The sequence below is a fragment of the Struthio camelus genome, chromosome 8 (assembly GCF_040807025.1).
Source record: "Struthio camelus isolate bStrCam1 chromosome 8, bStrCam1.hap1, whole genome shotgun sequence".
Lineage (NCBI taxonomy): Eukaryota > Metazoa > Chordata > Aves > Struthioniformes > Struthionidae > Struthio > Struthio camelus.
The window spans coordinates 25697942-25718673 of NC_090949.1; the positions used below are offsets into that span (position 1 = coordinate 25697942).

At 42.2% G+C, this 20732-nt stretch overlaps 1 protein-coding gene across 24 annotated transcripts in view; it reads left to right on the top strand.

The window, feature by feature from the left end:
• Window positions 1-20732, top strand: part of PTPRF (protein tyrosine phosphatase receptor type F) — a 399448-nt gene that overhangs the window by 124516 nt on the left and 254200 nt on the right. For all 24 annotated transcript variants that reach the window (XM_068952831.1, XM_068952832.1, XM_068952839.1 and 21 more), the window contains one exon: window positions 16556-16716. In XM_068952831.1, the coding sequence (XP_068808932.1) occupies window positions 16632-16716 (85 nt within the window). In that variant the 5' untranslated portion in view covers window positions 16556-16631. The remainder of the gene's footprint in view (window positions 1-16555; window positions 16717-20732) is intronic.

Below are 20732 nucleotides of genomic sequence, written 5' to 3' on the forward strand. Positions count from 1 at the left end.
AGTCACCTTAAGTTTTCACAAAGGAAGCTTTGAAAATAGAGCAGCTAATGTGGCATGTAGACATCAATAACTTTACCAGCGGTGTATGAGCTCATCTAGTCACTAATGTCAGCCATGTAAAACCTCAGTACTCCCATTTTTTTCAGGGGGCGGTATTTATAGAAGTAAATGTACTAGAAGAGCTTTGTGTCCGGGAATGCTTTTCACCAAGGGTGTTTCAAGTACTTAAGAAGATTTTCCGATAGCAGTAGCACCGTGCTGGAGTTGATCTGGTCCTGGTAGCTGTCTTTTCTCACTATTCTTAGGCAGGGTGTTGAGATGAAAGGCCTCATTATCTAACGCTTTCTTTAGAAGTTAATAAATTTAAGGGACATTTTTGATTTTCTCTGCCCCCAATATCAGCTACTAGGAACGGTTAAGAAGATTTTGTATAGTTCAGGATTCAGAGCCACTTGAATAAACTTAGGTTTTAATAAACAAAAGACTGATGAGATGGTTTGCTGTTTTTCCCTGCACATTTGCCTAAGGCTTTCAGCTGTTCAGAAAAATGACAAACTGCATCAAGCAGAAGCGGTTATTGGTGACAGGGTATTTTTTTAATATTTCCTTTCAAGAGACTGGCTGCTATTTTTTTTCTAGCTCCCGATGTGCTCTATTGGCAAACAGCAGTCTAAATCTTGTTTAAGAAAGAGCTTAAAAAGTCTGTGATGATGATCATAAAGTTACGAAGCCCCCAGAGAGAGAAATCTTTCTATATTAATACTAACTGGAAATGTTTGAAAGGTAACATTTAATAATATTTTGATAATAACTTACTACAGCCTTTAGCAGTAGCGTTTTGACCTTTTTTATTGCCCTGTGAGCCTGGGATGTTAATAGGGGAAACTGCAGAAGAGACATGTGGAATGTCTGAGATGATTTACCAGATCCTGCAGGTCCTTTCTTGTGCACAAAAATATCTAAACCTTGGACTTCTTTAACTTGTAGAGGAGCTCAGATTACAATAGTTATATATGATGTACCATTTAACTGTCAGCTTGCTAACCTTTTAGAGATTGCTGACTGCCCTGAATGCTTAGGAGCGTGTGGGTATGTGCATTTACAAACTCTGAGGGGTTAAAGACGACTTGTAGTTAATCCAAAATACAAAAATGCTGCTGCAGCAGAATTGCTTCGAGCTCTTTTAAAAGTCCTTTCAAGTTAAGATGACATTGCTTTTGGTTTTAATATAACGAATTCAATAAAGCAAGAAGGCACTAGCTGTTCTAGTTGTTGGCGCTCTCTGGTGAGGAAAGGGCGGCTTACGGGATTCTCGTTCAGCTAAATAAAGTTTGACTTGCATGGAGTGTGATAAATTTAAAGTGGAACGTTTTCAAAAATAGAGAGCCGAGTGTCCGTCGCTTTTCTGTCTCGGTAACTTAAGAGAAACTCTGGAAAAGGGGCTGGGGATTGTGGGGTTTCTCAGTGATACTCATCTGTTTTAAAAGAAATAATCAAGTTAGCCTGGTTCATACAACTGCGTGTTACTGATTACTTGGTCTTTATTTTCACAGCAGCCACCCGAGTCTGCTGTGCCAGGAACTTAGGTTGGCTTTTCTGACATGTCGTCGCTTCAGACCGTGGTTTGATTGACTTTTCCTTTCCTACCCTCGCGCAGAAGGGAGCAAATGCTGCCAGCTCCTCTTGGAGCAGAGGTGCTGCGCAGCCGGGAACACCCTCGGTGAGAGTAGCCCGACTGGCACCTGCTCATGGGTGCAGTGATGGTACTTGCTTCCCCCCCTTCACCATTTTACTGGAGCTGGATTGAGCTTGCAGCTGCTCATCCTCTGTGAGGCCAAAATAAGACTTACGAAACAAAATTGTGCTGCATGCAACTCTCCAGGGGACGGGTGCGAGAACGAACACGTGTAAGTGTAAGTGTTGGGCAAGCTTCTGGCAGTCAGTGCTGCAGTAGTAAGTTCAGGAAAAGAAACTACAATGCGTCCAGAAGTTTTGTCATGTCATCGAGCGACTTGGTTTTCTGTGTTTGCTGATGGAGAAATGTGGCAAGAGATATCTGCACCTTGTAAAATCCTTGCTACCCTCTTCAACCCTTTCAGAGTTCTCTGATTGGCTTTACTGAGGTAGGACTTCCATTTTCCAGAGGTGATGAGCTTGGTTCAGCTAGCTTACATGACTCTTACCTTTTTTTGACAAACACTGCCAAGGGAGATACGTGCTTTTTTTTTTTTTTTTTTTTTTTTTTTGCATTTACAGAAATCCCATCAGATGCTGCTGACGTTCCAGATCGTACGCACAGGAGAGTTTAATGTGGACAAAGACAGCATGCCTGGACTGCAAAGTTTTCTGAAGCCGTTCTTAACCGAAATGTTGTGGTTGTTGCCCTGGCTGGTGGGCAGGGCGTGTGCCAAGCCTTACAGGTCCTTTACTGGCAGCACCGTCAGTGCGATGCAGCAGGCTGATCTACCAGGAATTCTCTCTTCAGGCTTGGAGGACAGAGTGAGCTTTATTAAGCAGTGTTTCATGAGGAATAGCTATTCAAATACCTTCATGTACCCTTTTTAAAAGGGTGGTAAGAGAATTTTTTTCATGAACCACCTGCATGCATATTTTCTATTGCCAGTATCTCCCAGAGCTGGATTGCTGATTGAACCCTGGCAGTGCCCTGGGTATTCTGTTCTTCCATTTAAAAAGCTGATCATTGATATTTTTCCTAATGTTTGTGCGTCTTTAGTGCTAGTTCAAACCACCTAATGCATTGCTCCGGCAAGCAGAGAGGACACCAGCTGCATGAGGCAAATTCCTATTCTGTTTACTTCTCTTCCTACAGTACAGTGTGGCCCACGTTCCTCCCAGTTTGTTTCCTGGGAGTTTTGAGATTCGCTTTCACTTAAAGACAGGGAGAAAGTAGTAAAGGAAAACCAGAAGATGGATACATGACTCTGTTACAAAGCCCTTTTCAGAAGCCTTTTCTTCTGAGAAGAGAAAATTACCTTGTACAAGTACAGTGCCTGTGATTTAGATGGAGATTCTTTCTCCTCATATTTAAACTCAAATGACTTTTTTTTTAAAGAATAAAAGGTAAAAATAAAATTTAAACCTAGCCTGTCACCAAAATGTAATACGTTCTAAAGGAAAGCAGAACCTCTGGTTTTTGATCCTTTGCCAGTTTGCCCCTAAAATGCTGCTGTTGGTGTACCTCTCTGGCATAGTTACACTTGAAATACTCACTGGACATTCACCAGGTAGAAGAACTTAGTAGCCAGGGAGCGACGGAGTAGGATTCTTCCAGGAAATTTCTGGGACAACATCCAAGTCAGTGGGAAATGTCCTGGAATTTCTGACCTGAAACCTGTGGCTCCGTCCTCAGGATCAGCCTTTCCCCTGCTAGTAAACGTTGGGTAGATTTGAAGTATTCCTTATGCTAAGATGACCTGATTTTTTTCAAATGGTAGGTGGGCTGCCTTTACCGCAGCAAGAGCCTTCGGGTTTCTGCATGAAAGAGTGTCCCCCGCCCATCCCATTTCGTGGTCTTTGCTTTCTGATGGATGATGGTATTTGCTTCTGCTGGAGCTGCTCATACCTTTCCCCAGAGCGACATAATGTTGGCACTTGTCACTTTGAGTGAACTTATATTGGTGATGCATGTGCTGTGACAGGAGCGGAGCTGCCCATTTCCTGAAAAGGATCCTGCAGTACAGTAAAACATAAGTAAGTCCTGTACTTGATGGGTGATACTCCCTACGATTTTGGAAATGTAATGCTTCAGTGCTGAAAGGGGTGGTGGTGGGGAATAAATGCATCCCAAAAGTATACTAGCCTCCTCTCTGCTGATTGCAGAGTTAAAAACTCCTTTTACAGGACTGTCCTGACCTTGTTTATTTTGGACTTAGGTATCATAGAAGAGCTCTGTTCACTGCTGCTCATTTAGATTTATAATTAGGTGTTACCAGATGAGTACTGTAATATTACAATTAAAAAGTTATAAAGGATTTTGTGGTTTTTAATCCTTTATAAATTAGTTAACATTTAATTCAAACCACACTGATTGCAAGCTCTTGGTATATGTGCATAATCATTAAAAACCGCAAGGATAAAACCAAAACAAAGATCTCTCATGAAGAATATACCAGTAAAAACAACTCTATCCCTCGTGTCACGTTGCTGGGGAAAGTTTGGGTGGTGCAGAATCCATGCACTGTTGAAGATCACACAGCCAAGGACACGACTTCCAGAGTCCAGCTTGATCAACAGGGAGGGAAAGTCAGGACTCCTGTTACTATCGTGGAGTACAGATGAGGGGATGTGTTGAGAACAGGGTTCGGGTGATGTCAGTGGGGGCTGTGATATTAATTATTTGAAATGCAGGATGCCTTGCATTGAGAAAAGCTCTTAAGCAAGTAGACAGCAGATGTCTTGGACCTGAGAAAATCAATTAAATTTTGGATCACCTATTACCAGACCGAGACTACCTTAGTTAATGTGATGCAGAGTGCTGTACTAGTGGAAATGTACTCCAGCAGTTCAAGGGGATTTTGAGGGGATAACTTTGTGCTGTCTTCCAGTAGCCAGACTAAAACACAGGACTGGCACAAACACCATGTTGTGTGCTCCAGCTAATTCAATGAAACTGCCTCTATGCTCGTGCCTGGTTCAAGTCCAGTCTAATGGACAGGGCGTACATCTAGAATCAATAAAGTGTGGTCTCTGACCAAATAAGCTTCCAGAGGGAACGTAATCCGGAATACTTTAATGCATTATTCTACAGGTTAGAGAAAGCTTGGACATCTGGTGACGTTGCATATCCAAAAGTAAATGCTCAAAACCTGGAAGACATTGCTCATCCATTGCTAAGGGCCTCGGAGCCCTTGTTTACTGGTAGCAGAGAAGTAGTGCTTTGTGTTGCTGTTGATCTGATATGTTTGGATTTGATGAACAAGATGCTGCATCTGCTGTCGTTAGCTCAACTCTAGCATTAGCCATGTGTAAGAATGGAGGCTGACTCTTTCCTTTCTTTGGAACTGTACTTGCCAAGTCCTCCATAAGGTTTTCTTTGTTTTTCATCATCTGGAAGCGAGGTAATGTCTTTCCCCTTTAAGATCTGCTCTGTTTTTCTGCAGAAAGCTTTTTGCCTTCAGGATTTTACGTTCTGGCAACTAACAAAATTAAAATAGCTTTCCTCCTAAGTACTGTAAAATGTACATTGAATCGGATTTCAGTGGCTCCAAATATGCATTTCAGCACATTAATGTACAAGTGAATTGAAAAAACAACTAGCAGTAATTTCTTTCCTTATAAGTTTTACTGAACAGTATCCCAAGAGGCTGCACATTATCTATCCCATTTATGCTTTACTCAAGGTCATGTAAAGATGGTAGCCTGGAAGGAAAGATGAATAATTTCAGTGGCAAAGCTGTGAAGCTCGTACAGACGGCATATGGAATGTCCTGTTTTTCAAAGGTCTTTCCGTCTGCTCTTGGCAGAAATCGTCATTACAAAAGGGCAATTTCCTTGTGAGGTACATCATTCTTTCAGGCTGATCTTTTATTAGGATTCAAGTTTATCACGACCCAGACTATTAGCAAGGGGGCATTTCCTAGGTAAAAGAGTACACTGGAGTTGTAAGGTCTAATTGAGATGCAGAGAAAACATTCTCAAAAATCCTGGAAACAGGGACTTTTAAGACTGACTTACAAAAAACCAAAAGAACTACCTTTTTGATGAAGCAATTTCTGCTCTTTGATACCTTAGTTAAGGCTGAGCTACAAAACCTGAAGCTTCTAGAGCTGTGGGATGGGGTGGAGGAGAATTATTCCGCAGAGTGAAGAATATCCTGTATCTGTATGGTCTGTGCCATGCTGAATGTAAGAGCTGATTGCTTCTGCTGTCTCTTTTGAATGTAGAAATGCAGAAGCCGTTATAGGTTGCTACCTAGCTGCCATGTACTCATAGCTCTTGGCTAGTAAAACATGTTTTTTCTAGTAACTGAAGTTGTGCAGTATTTTGAAAGCAAAAACCTACATACGTTTATTGTGCATGTTATGGTGTATGGGCACCCTTAAGAGGTACAGGATCACACAGAGTACAAGAAGCAGTGAGAAACGTACGGAGGTGTTGATGCACCCTACTTATCTGAGAGCTGTAGGTAACGCTTTCAATACGGCATTTTTTTTTAAATTTCTTTGTGAAGTTGTGAGAGGCAATTGTACAGATTTGTTAAAAATGCGCAGATTTTTTTAGTCTCCCACCTCTTCTCATCTCAGTTTGAAGTAGATGAGGTTGCACGTCATTGGTAAGGTGCGGGCAGCATGATCAGCAGCTGTGTGGAGCATTGCTACCTGCTGCTGAGAAGGTTTCAGCACTTGCGTAGAGCACGAACCGCGTTGCACACGTGCGGCTTTATGGCAGAATGTGTGCAGGAAAATGGGAGCTTGGAAACAAATGTTGGCCTGTTTTGCTAGGCAGAGTCCTGGGAATTGCTTTGGGGCATGAAAGACAGTCTTACTGGAAGATGGTTGGTCTGTCCAGAAAGTGCTGGATTTGCTGCAGTCTTGACACAGCTGTTATCTAGATCTCTCTAGCCAGGAAGTCACTAGGAAACCTATTGCTTTGATCTGCCAAACAGAGATGACTTGTAAAATGTATTAATTGATTTTCTTCCATCACACTGTTTTGAACATACAGTGGCAGATCTGAATAAAGACAATCTAATGTGTAGATGTTCTGTGCGTCTTACTAGACAGAACGTAGTACAAGAAATATGAATTTAATTTTTAGCCCTAATTGCTACTGAAGGAGAGAAATTGTGTTTTTGCACTGAGTCACAAGAGTTGAGAGTTTAGAGTGACTTTTCACTATTAATTCAGTATTTCTTAATTTACAGGCAATTTGGTTTCTTCATCTTAAATGAACGTTATATTATACCTGAAGCTTGATTTTTTTATTTACATCCCTTTAATATGGCTTGGTAGGTACTATGAAGAATATACCACCTCAGAGGGCATTTTCCTTTGCTGGAGCAAAGCAAAATGCTCCAGCCGTAGTTAAGAAAAAAAAAAAAGAATAATCATAAATTTAGCATCTTATTATTATAAGCTTGATTGCATCTCTTTTTTTTTTTTTAAGGTTACAGAAATGGCTTTCATTTTTCATACAGTGTACAGAACACAATTGCATGAAACTTGTGCTTTCATAGTTCCTACTTATTAATTGCGAAGGTAATTTCAGGGTGCTGTCTTCCATGGTAACAGCTCAGTGCCTCCAGAGCCAGAGGACTGCAGAATGCTGGCGGCGTTCTGTACAGAGGGAATTCACCTTAATAAATCTAATGAGCCCATTTGCCGTAACAGGCTACATTAACTACCTGCGTATAAACCGAACACATGTAGAGTTGGGACAAAGGTTAGGGAAGCAGTTTCTTGGAAAGGCTAGCTCTGGAGCACACCAGAGAAGCGGCTATTCTCATTTTAGCCCTCAGTAACGCACAGTAATGGGGTTCAAGAAGTATCTGCAGTTGAGATGGTAATAGCAACTATGATTAACTTCAAAAGCCTTTAGGAAAGAGTGATTCCAAAGTACCGTTGAAAATGTTCGTAGTTTTCACTAGATGAGAATTATGGAAAATTTAATTGGATAAATAGACTCTCCAGCAGGGCATCAGCTGTCTGCTAAACTACAGTGCTAGGAAGCAACTTCCCCATGGGCAGCCTGCTGCTGTCTCTTCTTGCCGTGTCTTTGGAGCAGGCTGCAAAGGCTGCTGTTGTGGGCGGGATCCAACCTGGGGGGGGGCGGGGAGGGCTCGGATCTGGGCCAAGGTAGTGACACTATGCCAGCAGTGATGGTAAGCACGTCTAGAAAGGGGGTAGCTAAGGTATGTTTGAACTGGCCATTTCACGGCAACTTGGTGGACCTGTGGAATCGGATTATTACCTCCGGCAGTAGGATCAGAGCAATAAGCCCTGCTTACTCAATTATGGCACGTGGCATTGACTGAGAGATTGGGACAGAGGTTTTGTTGCCAGCATGTGCAGGAACTCCAGAGCCTGACTTAAAATCAGTCTTTACACAAGTGGTTGCCCAGTGTTATCTGTGTCTCACCTGTGTACTTGTCAAGGTGGTGGTGTTACCTGAGTCAGCAGGGTTAAAGTTGTTTGGAGGTCCTCCCCTGTCTCTTCATGAGTGGCCACCACAGGGTAGATGCAGTCGCAGTGAACTGTGAAGGGCCAAGTAGAAGACCAAAATATGAGAATGACACTAACTTCAGGAAGGGCAATTTTAAAGAAAGTGAGCAAGTTACTCAAAACATTCCTAAAATTAAAAAAAAAAAAAAGAAAAAAAAGAGAGAGAGAGAGAGAAGGAAGTTGAGGGGGAAAAAACCCAAAACAGTGAAACATTTCCTTGATGTGGTTTGAAACCAAAAAGCATTAGAAGGCAAACTGGAAAAAACATTTAAACTAGCAAGGTCCAAAGTGATTCAGGTTAGCCAAATGGCAGGTTTGAGAAGCTGTTTGAGCTGAGGAGAGATGCTTCAGAATTTGGAAATCTAACTCCCAGATATTGGTAGTAGAGAGCATAAAGTATAACGAACATAAAAGGAAAACTGAAAGATCCAAGGTGGTCTTTGAAGATCTAATGTCTATACATAGAAGATAAATTATTTAAGCAAATCAGAAGCCATTGTCTTGTGTGAAAACTGGGCTTAATGGATGATAGAAGGTTAAAGACAGCAATTAAGGAAGAAAAGGATACTGCTGAAAAGGGAAATGATTCATTTGCATCAATTTTTAACTGCTAAAAATGTTATGGAAAACTTAGTACTATACCCACTCCTTCTAAATGATAAAGATAAGTAAGTTTCAGAAGTTGAGGTCCTGACAAAAGCAGCTTTGGAATAAGCTATTAGTCTGAAAAACAGTAAGTGAGCCGACCCCAGTAATATGCTTTACAGTATAAAACACAGCTGAACTTCCAGCATAAGTAAGGAATTTTTCATTAAAAAGAGATACTTTTCCAGAAGAAAGTTCTTTACCTATATGGTTTGTACACAGGTAGAAGCAGTAATTAGTAGGAGAACAAAATCCTTGAAAGATCATATGTTCGTGAAGTCTAATGGATTCAGCAAAGGAAAACTATTCCAATAGTTACTTGAAATTTAAATATCCAAGAAGCACACAGAGAACAGGCTTACAATTTGTTCATACTCCCAAAGGTCTCACAAAAATTTCTACATTGAGGACACTAAAGAAGGACACTGAGTAGACATGGGGTTAGAGGAAGTGCATTGTTAAAAATAAGAAAGTGATAGGAAACAAAGCAAAAACTTAACTAAATATAATTTACTACAAGGGAAAATGATTTTGGAAAAGGAGTATAAACTGTTTTCTGGATTCCAGTGAGATAATACATTTTTCATGCTCTGTAAAAGGAGAGTGAAAAGCAGAGTTTTCTAATTGCAAGGGTGCATTAGGAAGGAGCTACCGAGCATATAAGAAGAATACATTGGCTCTTGCCTGTATAGGACTGCTCACCCGTCCCTGAAAGGGGACAGCTGGCGTAGGCTGGTTCAGAGGGATGGAGACTTGAACAGGGAAACTGCTGGAAAGAAAGAGCTAAAGAATGTGAACTCATACAATAGGATGGGAAGAACTGAGGGACTGCAGGGACTGTTCGTAGGATTTAATTTATTCTCAAACCAATAGGCACCATGCAAATCCTTGAAGTAAAGGAAGGATAGGTTATCACTCATCTGATCAGTCATTTGTGTTCTTGCTGTTTTGGTTTAAATAGTGCTGGTGCTCACTGGACCTTGCATCTGATCTGCTTTGGCTGTTTGCATCAGTCTGAGACACATGGGATCAATGGGTTTGGCATTGCTGAAGCCTGATGCAGGAAGAGTGGCACCGCAGTTGTACAGTAAATCGGAATCAGCTGTGGTGTGCTGTGAGCAGCAGGCCCAAAAGGACAAATTTTCCAGTTGTCCCCTTTTTAGTTGAAAACTTTCTATTTTACATCCTGGGTGTCCAGAGCTGTATGCTGAGGAATTTAGGTTCAGAGGAGAGGATTTGGTACCATGTAATTTTATCTTTATACCATTTTTGCATTGTGCTGAATGTAAGCCTGTAATTGTGTGGTCATTTATATTAAGAATATAATGTCACTTGTGTGGTAATTTGAAGAAGTAGTGCAGGAATCTTTGTGGAAGTGGTTGATGCACAAGCACATTCCTCTACATTAGTAGAGTTTGCTGGTAGTTAAGGAATAGCTGAATTTCTCTTTAATTTTTCAGTAGGATTTTCTACCACTCTGGTTCTTCAATTCGTGCATCTGATTGCACTGCTGGGCTTATTCCTATAGCAATAATAAAGACCTCAGTTGGAAGGGTGATATGCATGTAATAGTTTACTACTTTTTAGGAGACTTTACAGCAGGCATTAGGAACCTATACGCTTAGATAGCATGATCTACAGCGATCTGTATTTAGTGTTCAGTGTGAATGATGGCTGGGCTTGTAAGGCCCAAGGCTGATCTATATTTTAAGTGAATGGTATGACTTATCACTGTAGTTACTTAACAGGGCCCTTCATAATCCTTATTCCAGTGGAAAAAATCCTCCTTTTTATCTAGGACTGTCTGTCTTTGCCCGCAGGTAGCGACACCTTTAGAAATTAAAATCTTCAGAAGCAAATTTAGCCAATTAGGCAGACAACAGTATCCAAGCTGTGCTTGCATCCTTCCTAAACACTTCTCTTTCCCTCTGCTCCTCTCCTTGGATCAAGTTTGTGTTTGTGTGTTCAGAATCACAGATATCTGTAGTTGGGCCAGCTAGCTACTAAAGTCTTCACACTGTGTGTTTTTTTGTTGTTGTTGTTGTTTATGCTTTGCCTGAATAAGGAAGGAAAATCTTTTTAAAGTACTATTGCATTGTTCATTGCTGTTATGCACATTCTCCCGCCACCCCATCTGTCTGTGTGCAAGATGGTTTTTTTTGGAGTCTTTTGTTGTTGTTGTTGTTGTTTTTTTTCCATGTTTTTAATCTTCATCAGTTCAGATGATGGAACGTTTTCCTGCTGGGGTCTGTTCTCTCCTCTGTTTTCTTCTTTGGAAAGTTTACTGGAAATATCCAACATAAACTTTCCTTTGCTCTGTCTCATTCCATTACTCAGTTATGTGCCCATGGCTAATTACACTCCTCCACTCCTTTCTTGGTGTTTGTATCCTTGTGCTTACAGATGGTTATCAAATCCCCATCTTGCTTAGCCAGTCTGTCTAGCGCTTGTGACTTGACAGATATTTATCCTTCCCAGTTCTGAATCACTTTGCTCATCCCTTCTCTCCAGATGGTTTGAGATTCTTCGAAGTGATGCCCTGGGCCCGTTCACACCTGGGTCCTTGAGGTGATACCTTTGCTAGTGTAGCAGTCACGTTTGCTTTTGGCCATATTACTGTATTGCAAGTTCATATGAAATTTCTCCCTAAATCTGTCTTGCTGTTAACGTCTTCCATACACCTCCCCACTGAATCTCTCTAATATGTTTCCTGCATGTGGGAGTTTGGAGTGAAGTGAGACTCGTTTTGTCTTTTTTGGCCATATTGTTATACTCCCAGAGTCTCTTTATATTATATTTCTTGCAAAAAAAGCCACAAAGAAATCTGTGCTAAAGGAATACTAATGTTGTGAAGTGAAACATTCAAAAGTCATTAACTCCCTGTGTAACTGCGCTTCTGCAACTTTTAATGTGTACAATATGATGTTCTTGAATTCTATGGTGCCTCATGGTTTTCCTCTTCCTCATTCAGAGCTCAGATGAGAAGTTATATCCTGAATGAAGCCGCTGAGCTGTAACCGATTATTGTTCTCATGTTTAATAGAACAAATAGCTGCCTCATTTTCTGTGCGACTCCTTGCTTGGTCAGTTTTTAATTAACATCACTTAAATGACACCCCAAAGTATTGTGGTGATTGGGTCCCCCTGGATCACAGCTTCTCCTTCAGGGTATTTGTGTAAAAAATACGAGGTTATGGATAGGTGTCCAGAAGGAAAATTGGCTGTCTTTTTATGTTGCACATGTGGTATAGCTGGGAAAAGCTGATGCAGTTTTAGCCCCTTCTTCGCCAGCACTTGAAGGGCTCCTGGTTGATATCTTCTGATCTGCCTCCTTGGGCTCAAGTTAAGAACACCTAAGAAGTTTCCACCCTCAGAAGCAAACACAATTGTTTCAGCTTCCTTTATGAAAAGGTATTATTTTGTTGCCAGGTCAGATAAGGACATTGCTTATGCACTTCGTGGCCTGTATGTTTCTAGAGAGAGTCTTGCCATGTTTCTCAACGAGCAGGGTGTCAGCAGTCGCACACAAAACTGAATCTGGCAGTTCTTTGGGCGTGCAGGGGTTCCTACAGGGAACACTGTGCTGACTTGTTAGATACTTGGGGTGCGTCTGTCCCTAAGTAGCTTAAACTTTAAAAAATGATTTGAATGCAAAACTTTTGTCCGTATTTTGGAATGGGTTTGTTTATTGTGGGGATGCTTTTCTTCAGTGTGCCGTTCCTGGGTAGTGACCCATGTGATACTTTCTTCAGTTCAGTTTATCTTCCAGAAGAGTTCATAGAGGACACAAGCTATTCAGTGTCGGTTTGCAATTCCTCTTGACTTTTGAAAGTTGACTGCTTTTTCTAATATCTTTGCAGCCTCCTGTGGGACATACTCTTTGCCAGAATTTCCTAGTACCATATGAGCTGTTGGTATTCTTGGCTCTGTTTTAAGTGAGTCCAGCTTTTTCTGCTTGTCTGAAAGAATCAAACCATGTAGGTTTCAAGAATGTTCTTAAGACCTCCTCTTTTCCATCTACCTGCCCCACGGCAAAATCGGCTATATTTAAAACGTTTGCTGTTTTTTTTTTTGTTGTGCTTTCCAGCTTTCTAGTTTTCTGCCAAACTAGCGCTTGTTAGTTCTAACGTTTGAGTATGGAGCAGAGGAAGGAGTTTAATTTGCTGAACGCAGAGATGTTTCTGTAGAGCCACCTGGAATGCTTAGCCACAGCCTCCTTTTGGATTACGTGGTCTAGGGTTTGTAACATTGCCAGCACCAGATGCAGCAGTGGCAATGAGAACGTACGTGTGTTTTTGGAAGACGGTATCTGGGCTCCCAGATGCAATATTAGTAGTGGGATGCTAGCCAAAGCAGCGAGATTAAATGAGGGTTTAAAGGAAGGGGCTTGAGGTCATGCAGTGCACAGGAGACTATTCCAGATGCAAGATACAGCAGCTTGAAGAGGCATTAGTTTGTGCGGGCAAAAGAAACAGTAAGGGTCTTAAGAGCATTAGTCAGTTGTCTGTATAATCTTTTTCGCTCATTACCAAACTCTCTCTCACTTGATTTGTAGCTAATTTCCTTCTTATGCCGCATTTCTACCTCAGGAAACCAGGGTTTCCTACCCCCGAAGCTGTAGCTTGGGTTCAAGAGCGCTGCTCGTAACTCTGAGAGTAACATTGGCCTTCTGAGGGTTAATTGCACTTCAGCTAACACCCTGCTTTGAATATCGGGCTGTTTTGTTGGGGGAGAGCATTTGCCTTCTGAAAATGGGAGAGCTGAACCACTCGGAGAGGCTTTTTCATGTTTTCATTTTCAAAAGAGAATGACAGTTACTCAGTTTTATAAAAATTTAAACCCCTTCAGTTTAAAGGGCCTTAAATATTGTATGCAGTCGGCTTTGGGATATACAGAGCAAAGGTGGAAAGAGGGAGCAGAGAGGAGTCTTCCTGTTGAGGGCTGAAGGTGCTCAGGAACCTTTGGAGGAACAGACAGCAGTTTTGCATAGGAAAGTCTGGCTTATCTACCAGATGGTAAATTATTATAGAGCACTAAAGAGCTGCAAAAAGATCAAGTCTATAAAGCATCTGGTAGAGTAACTGACAATTCATCAGTTTTGCATGGTGCAAGTTGTATGTATCTCATGGGCTCGAGAGGAAAGTTATAAATCTGTCAAGCCCGAGACTGGAGAGAACTTGAACGCATTTGCTGAAAGGAGACAGAAATCAAGAGACAGACCTATTCTTTAGCTGAGATTTTTGTGTTCCTGAGAGTTGCTCCTGAATGAGGGCGTGGAGGTGCCATTCACATGACTTCTGAGCAATCTGCACTCAAGATGCACCATTAGATCAGGCGCTTTTGTTGTTAATGGAAGTGAATGAAAGAGGAAAAGCTCTCTGAAAGCTATTCATTCCCAGTGTGGTCTGATATACACCTAAGGTGTTTTCAGCACCATCTGTAAAACTTGTTCTCTGTCCTAATCTGAGAGAGTTTGACACACATCATTAGTTTTGACACAGTAATTTCAACCCTCGGTGTCCCCCCCCCCCTCCAAGAAGAGTAGCCTCTTAAAATTCTGGCTGCTGTTGAGCCAGATATAATACTGCTTAACGTGTGCTTCAGTGGGTTTGTTTTTCTGGACTGCACAAATTAGCACCGTACACACAGAATTTAGAGACATAATCTTCGCTCTTAATCCAGGCACCACTTCTCGTTCCCTCGTGTGCCATATTTGGAGAGCTGGCTAACACTGGGCAAGCTGCTTGGGGATCAAATTGAGTTTCCCGTTAGAACGAGTTGATGCTTCTGTAAGGATACAGCTATCGGTATCTGTCTCTGCAGTGTAAGACACGTTAATGGTACTTTTAGTAATTCTTTGGTGAGAGACAAATGAGGATTTGAAGGTTGGAGATCAACAGAGAGAACTGAATGCGCGGCTGATATGAAGAGCCTCTCTTTCAGCATGCAAAATCTTTCCACTGAGCTTACTTGGATTTATTTTTTTCATTGAGATAATAAAAGCAGGATGAGATGATCAGTATTCTCTCTGCATCTAGGCTAGAACTAGGTTATTTTGTAAAGTATTTTCAGATGTCTTGGCTGTAGGAGACTTGCATAAATAAAGATTTCTTTGTATTGTGTGATGATATAACGTGTGAAAAGATTTACTGTGCAAATATAGAAACAAAATGGAGAAAAATTGTGATCTGCTGTTTGTTAGTATGATGCAACGTAAATATTTACCTAGATGGATTCTTCTGAGATTTCCTGTGGATTTCCCTGAACGCTGTCATAGCTGGCGTTTTTTGAACACTTTATGTTTTTGTTAAAGTAAACATGTTCATGACATGCAATACTTTCCTCCATAAAAAGCTCTGTCATTCTCAAAAAAAATTAAAAAAGATTTCCAAAAATCCAGTGAAACATAAATATACCTTGTTAGAGTGGACTTAAACATACTTCTGAAATGTCTGTGAGCAGGAGTAGTGTGGTGGGTCATGGCATGTACAGTGTGCACTCACAGGTACTTTGCTTCAAGGATACAGCACTCAGAGTCATGTTACTTGTGTGTACAGCGCTAGACACCTCATTTCACCAAGGCACTGCTGCAGACTCAGGAGACCTTCAGTCTCAAGTCTTTACCCCATCGCCCTGCTGGTTGCTACTGAATTTCAGGCTAACATCTGCCAATGTGAGATGATTTTTTTTTTTTAATGCTATTAACGCTTTGTTGCCAAGTTTCAATAACTCTTGTAGCTTAGCTAAGGAGGGTCTCATTGACTCCTGAAGGACTCTTGAGCCTGCAATGAGATGCCCAGTGCTGAAAGACTGACACCCCCCCCCCCCAGTCCCCCTGAAGTATCCTAGCTCCTTTAAAAATCCATCTTAACAGACAAACTGTAGACAAACTTTTACCTTTAAATAAAATGGATATATTCTATAGAAAAGATGAAGGAGCAGATACACGGGAATGACATTGCTTTTAAATACTTGTCTTCTGGTTGAATTTCAAGGAATTTTTTGTATTTCTATATCCAAGCAGATGCCCAAGTCAAGCCCATTCCCAAGACAATTTACTTTGCTTTGGAGAAGGCCTATCTAATCCTCAATCCTTTAGTAAGATCCGTCTCTCCATTTTGAGGAGGATGAAGCTTAGCTCTTGGCTTGGGGGTAAGGCTTCTCAAAAGCTTTCTACCAGGATATTCAGGAGCCCTCTGAGTGGCAGGTGATGCACTTCAGCTCCTGTCTCTTGTTCTTGAACCCATCTCAGGCACAGATGCCGCTACAGAAGGATGCTCCTGGTGTGTGCTGGCCTGGTTGTGGGGGCAGCTAGATTTAACATGGAGTTCTCTATAAACCATCCTAATATGCGGTCAAGCATGTCTCTCTCGGGCAGACGGACAAAGAGTTACATGAGCTTTAGTCTCTGTTTCTTGTACCGTGCACCTTCAGAACTATTTGTTGTGTGAACATATAAATAAGAACAACTAATGGATTTATTTATAGGCCATAATAGAGACTGGACATAAAGAGATGATGGTGCATTTGTGGCACGTGACCCTTAAAAATGGCTTACTAGATGTGGGAGCATCAGGATGGTGCCATGCTGCTCAGATAGGGAAGATGGTTAAATTTCACTTAGAAATATCTCTATTTATGTATCTACAGTGCACTTTGTGATATCAGCAGTTATTCTGTGTATTATATTTGATCATTTTCCTTTTTTCTCCCCATCTCTTGGTTTACAGGAGTGAGTCTCTGTCTGTAACGCTGGATGTGCTGACCACTTGCCTCAGACGAAGAGGACTCGCTCTGGTTTGGAATATGGTGCCTAACTTCTGTGTCCCAGTATTCACTGTGCCAGCAGTCATTCTGTGCTGCTTGATGCTGCCTTCAGCAGGAGCGGACAGTAAGTACCGTTATAATTTTTGAAACCTTGAATAGCTTGCAAATTTTCTTTCAACAAGTATTAAACCTTAGCATGTGAAAGAAAGGAAACACCGAGGACTTGGGCCTAACCCCCAAAATATCTTTATTTTCCAGTGTGTGCAATGCAGATAAATGGTATATGCCGGAAAGGGCACAAGTAGAGCTAAAAAGACTCGCAAAATTTATTCAAACACAGGAAGAGCTTCTGTAACAGCTGCAAGATCAAAACCTGACAATTTGATTTCCAACATGTGCAGATGAGTAAAGAAAATTGGGGGCGGAGGAAGAGAGAAATATTGTGGTCGCAGTAATCTCTGTTACTTTATTTTCCTTGTTCTTTTACCAGCCCTAATAATTTCTGTAGCACTGAGGTGTGTCTCTTGAGTCAGCTGGATGACTGAGAGTTGCTAGGAGAGGATGTGGAATTTTTCCTGCTGGTGAAGCTCTCCTAGACCTGCATTTCAGTAGAATTAAAAGGCAACATTTCCTTGTGGGGTGCTGTAAGCTGTTGTGTCCCCCTCTGTTGTCCTGATCTGTCTTGCAGAGCCACTGTGTCTGACTGATTAGCTCTGTCATGGAGAGAAATGAGAAAGATGTGCACAAAAGGCTATTGTGGAGAGACAAGAGGAGAAACTGGGCTAACGGCGGGCTAGCAAAAATGGGAGTGTTGTGCAGAGCGCAGGAAACCTTCCGAGTTGACTTTGTAGTCATAATTCATTGTGTGTATTTGCAAGGCTATCCCAAGATGTTTGTGCAGTCATATCGAGAGGCACCTCCCCCTTTTCTTTTTTTCCTGTCTTTTTAATCAGTAGCTGGCTTGTTCCCTCCCTTCACATCCTCCAAGACCACAACACGCTCCAGATATCCTACTTTTTGCCTACTTCTGTTTTGAACGGGGTTATCTTCTCCAGCAACCTTTTTTTTGCTCATCTTCCTGGCTACTGGCAGTTCCTCGCCACAGAGAGAAGTGGTGCAATTTCTGAGGTGGAAAACGTGCCCTTAGGAAGATGGTCGTCGCTGCAGCTCTCTGCCACCAGCGTGGAGCGGGGCAGTCCATCACATGTAGGCATGGTGCTTTGGTTAATAGCTGCACACACCTGTGCATCGTTGAGTGCTTCTCTGTGTTAATATATAATGATTTCAGAAGATTTATTTTTCAGAGCAGGCCAAACGTTTGCATGTTTGTTGCAGATGCTTTGGCAGTTGTGAACATTCAGTGCCTCTGAAAGTGCCCAGGGCTCCTGGGGTGCCTCAGCCAGAACGGAGAGATGACCGCGATGTGCCTCCTGTGCTGCCACCAACCATCTGCTTCTCCCTCCAGCTGCAGTTTGTCACCAGGCTTGTAATTAAGTTATGATTTTGTGAAAGTTGAAGGAGAACTTGTATCAAAGTTGGGAAGAGCCTGACTGAAGGGAGAAGACAAATTAGGGGGCCTAAATGTCCTTGACTGAAGGGGAGGAGTAGATTTAGAGAAGCTGGAGAGGAGAGTGAAGGGGACTGTGAAGAAAGGTACAAATCACTATTTTTTTTCATCACTAGCGGTGGTTTGCATGGATAGTGGATCAGTGTGTAGTGTGTACGAGTGTCTGAGATAACAGCTAAACTGGGGGCAGTGATCATTTTGCAGCAGCTGTCCCCTTCCTCAGCTTTGTTTCTTGGCTGCTAATGCTGCTGGAAGATGTTTATTTAGTTTATTTTATATCTGTGGATTTTAGCTCACTTTGGAGTCTGGCACAGTAAGGTATATGCATCACATTCTGAAGTATAGAAAATTCTCATAGGTTTATTATCTCTATCCTAGCCCCCACAAGGGACAAAAGCATCGCTCCATCAGGTATACAAAAGCTGGTGGAGTTTAAGACATCCTAGGATGGTTGGTGGCCTAACGGTAATTTGCAGTAGATAAAGTTTGCTGATTTTGTGGAATAATTCCACGTGCTTAGATTTAACAAAATTGGCTCTGTTTCGCAGGCCCAGATCCAAATTTTGGTGTCTCAGATGTGCAACACTTCCTCTCTTGAGAAGCAAACAATCTGTATGTATGCTTTTTTCTCTGGCTCAGAGAGACTCTGAATTACTTTTTCCTAATCTGGAAGGCAGATCTGCAGGAGGACGACCTTTTAAATGCCACAACCACCACAGATTAACCAAGGGTGTCCTAGGATGGGAAGTGTTACTCTGTATATTTAGTAGCTTGGAGCTTTTCTGTTATCTTGCCCTACTGACTCTTTCTTAGTGGCAGGAGCTGTGTGAAACAGCCTGCTTTGCACCTCTGCGTTTGAGAACTGGAAAGGGAGGAAGATGTTGCGTTTCCAGTGGCAAGACTGCAAGAGGTTGCATTTGTTCCTCTCTCCTCAGTGACTCTGGGAAACTGGAGCAATAAGATTTCAGGAAAAGAGATGAATATCCTAGAGGCAGAAACTTTGTTCTATTTCAAAAATAGAAGAAAAAAGATCTTCCTCAAACCCTGCATGTTTCCTGCGCTGCAGTCAGCGATGCAGATGGTGAGATGTGATAGTAAATATGGCTTTGGGGGATCATGGTTCAGGCAAGAAAGCAAGGGCGAGGGGAACATATGGGTGCTGGAGCTTATTGCAGAAGCGAGGCAGGGGTGCAGTGGAAGGAGCACTCATGTGCACGCTCTTGGGTTTTTTGTCCTCCAGCCATCTTGTTGGCCTCAAAGACAGAGTATTTGTCTAGTTGGTCCCTGATGCAGTATGGTTCTTGAGGTTTCACTCTGGTTCTTCCTTTCTCTGGCGCAGCGCTGCTTGACACCAGTGTAGGGATAGTGGGTTCTGCATCTGCAGGGCACTCTTGCGTTCCTCCAAGGAAAAGCAGCAGCATAGAGGGAGTAGGGTTATCCCCGTGTCTGAATTCCTAGTCAGTCCGCAGAATTGCTCTTTGTAGGAATGGTGAGGATTGAGGGCAGAGAGGGAGTTGTTGTGAATCAGCTGTGCTGTGTCTGACGGCAGACTGCGGTGGTGTTCGGGGCCGCCGGGATGCTCGGGAGACCACGCGGACCTGGGCTTCCCTACCTCCTCAATCTGTGTTTTGTAGCCGTTGTTGTCAGAACAGATTTTAGTGTTGCTGCTGTAGCTTGCTGACAATTAGGCATCTGGCTGATAGCTAGACATTAACGCGTGAGATAAAACAGATTGAACATGTATCGCGTGGTGGAATTAGTGCTGGGCCCGCGCTGCGATGCCTCTCTTGGAAGTGAGCTCATGGGGCCTGTGAGTAACGTCAGCACTGAGGAATTGAAGGGGCATCCAAAGGTTAAGCATATGGCACTGGGTCAGAGAAGAGGGGCTGTCTGGGCTCCTCACCACGAGCGGGACGGGCTCGGTGGCTTCACAGCCCCCCGGTGAGGTGTTACGAATGGCCACGAGTGCATGAGCAGCGTGTACTGAAGCGCTAATTTAGCAGAAAGCACTCTCAAATCCTCCTCTGCTTTTGCAGACTGCAGTAAGAAATTATTAAATTTTCTCTGTGATCTGACTGTGTTTCTGTCAGGGTGACCCTAATTCCATTAGAGCTGCTTGGAGCTGATTCAGAATGACTGTTTTACACTTTCTCCCTCAGCATACCCGTGTGTGGGGGGTTGTTTGTTTTTTTTTTTTTTATTTTTTTTTAATGCACTCTGTGCTTCCCTGTCTATCAGCTTTTGATTGTGCATGGGAAAAATGGCTTCGCAGATTTCATTTAATGTTCAGTTCAATTGTCAGCTAAAAGATGTTCTTTTCTAGTCTTTGGAAATGTGTCATTTGCTCCAATAAAATAAAAAACTACAAAAAAATTGCTCTTAAAACAAAACGCAGTGAGACCAGGACCAAAAAATCGATACTTTTACCAGAGATCGTCAGCAATGTGTTGTGGTGGTGTTTTTTTAATTAAGCTTTTTTTTTTGATGTCCTGGGCACGGCTTCCATTAGCCAAAGGAAGAGACTAGGTGACCCAACCAAAGTGTTTTCAAGCCAAAATAATATCTTGGTTTGT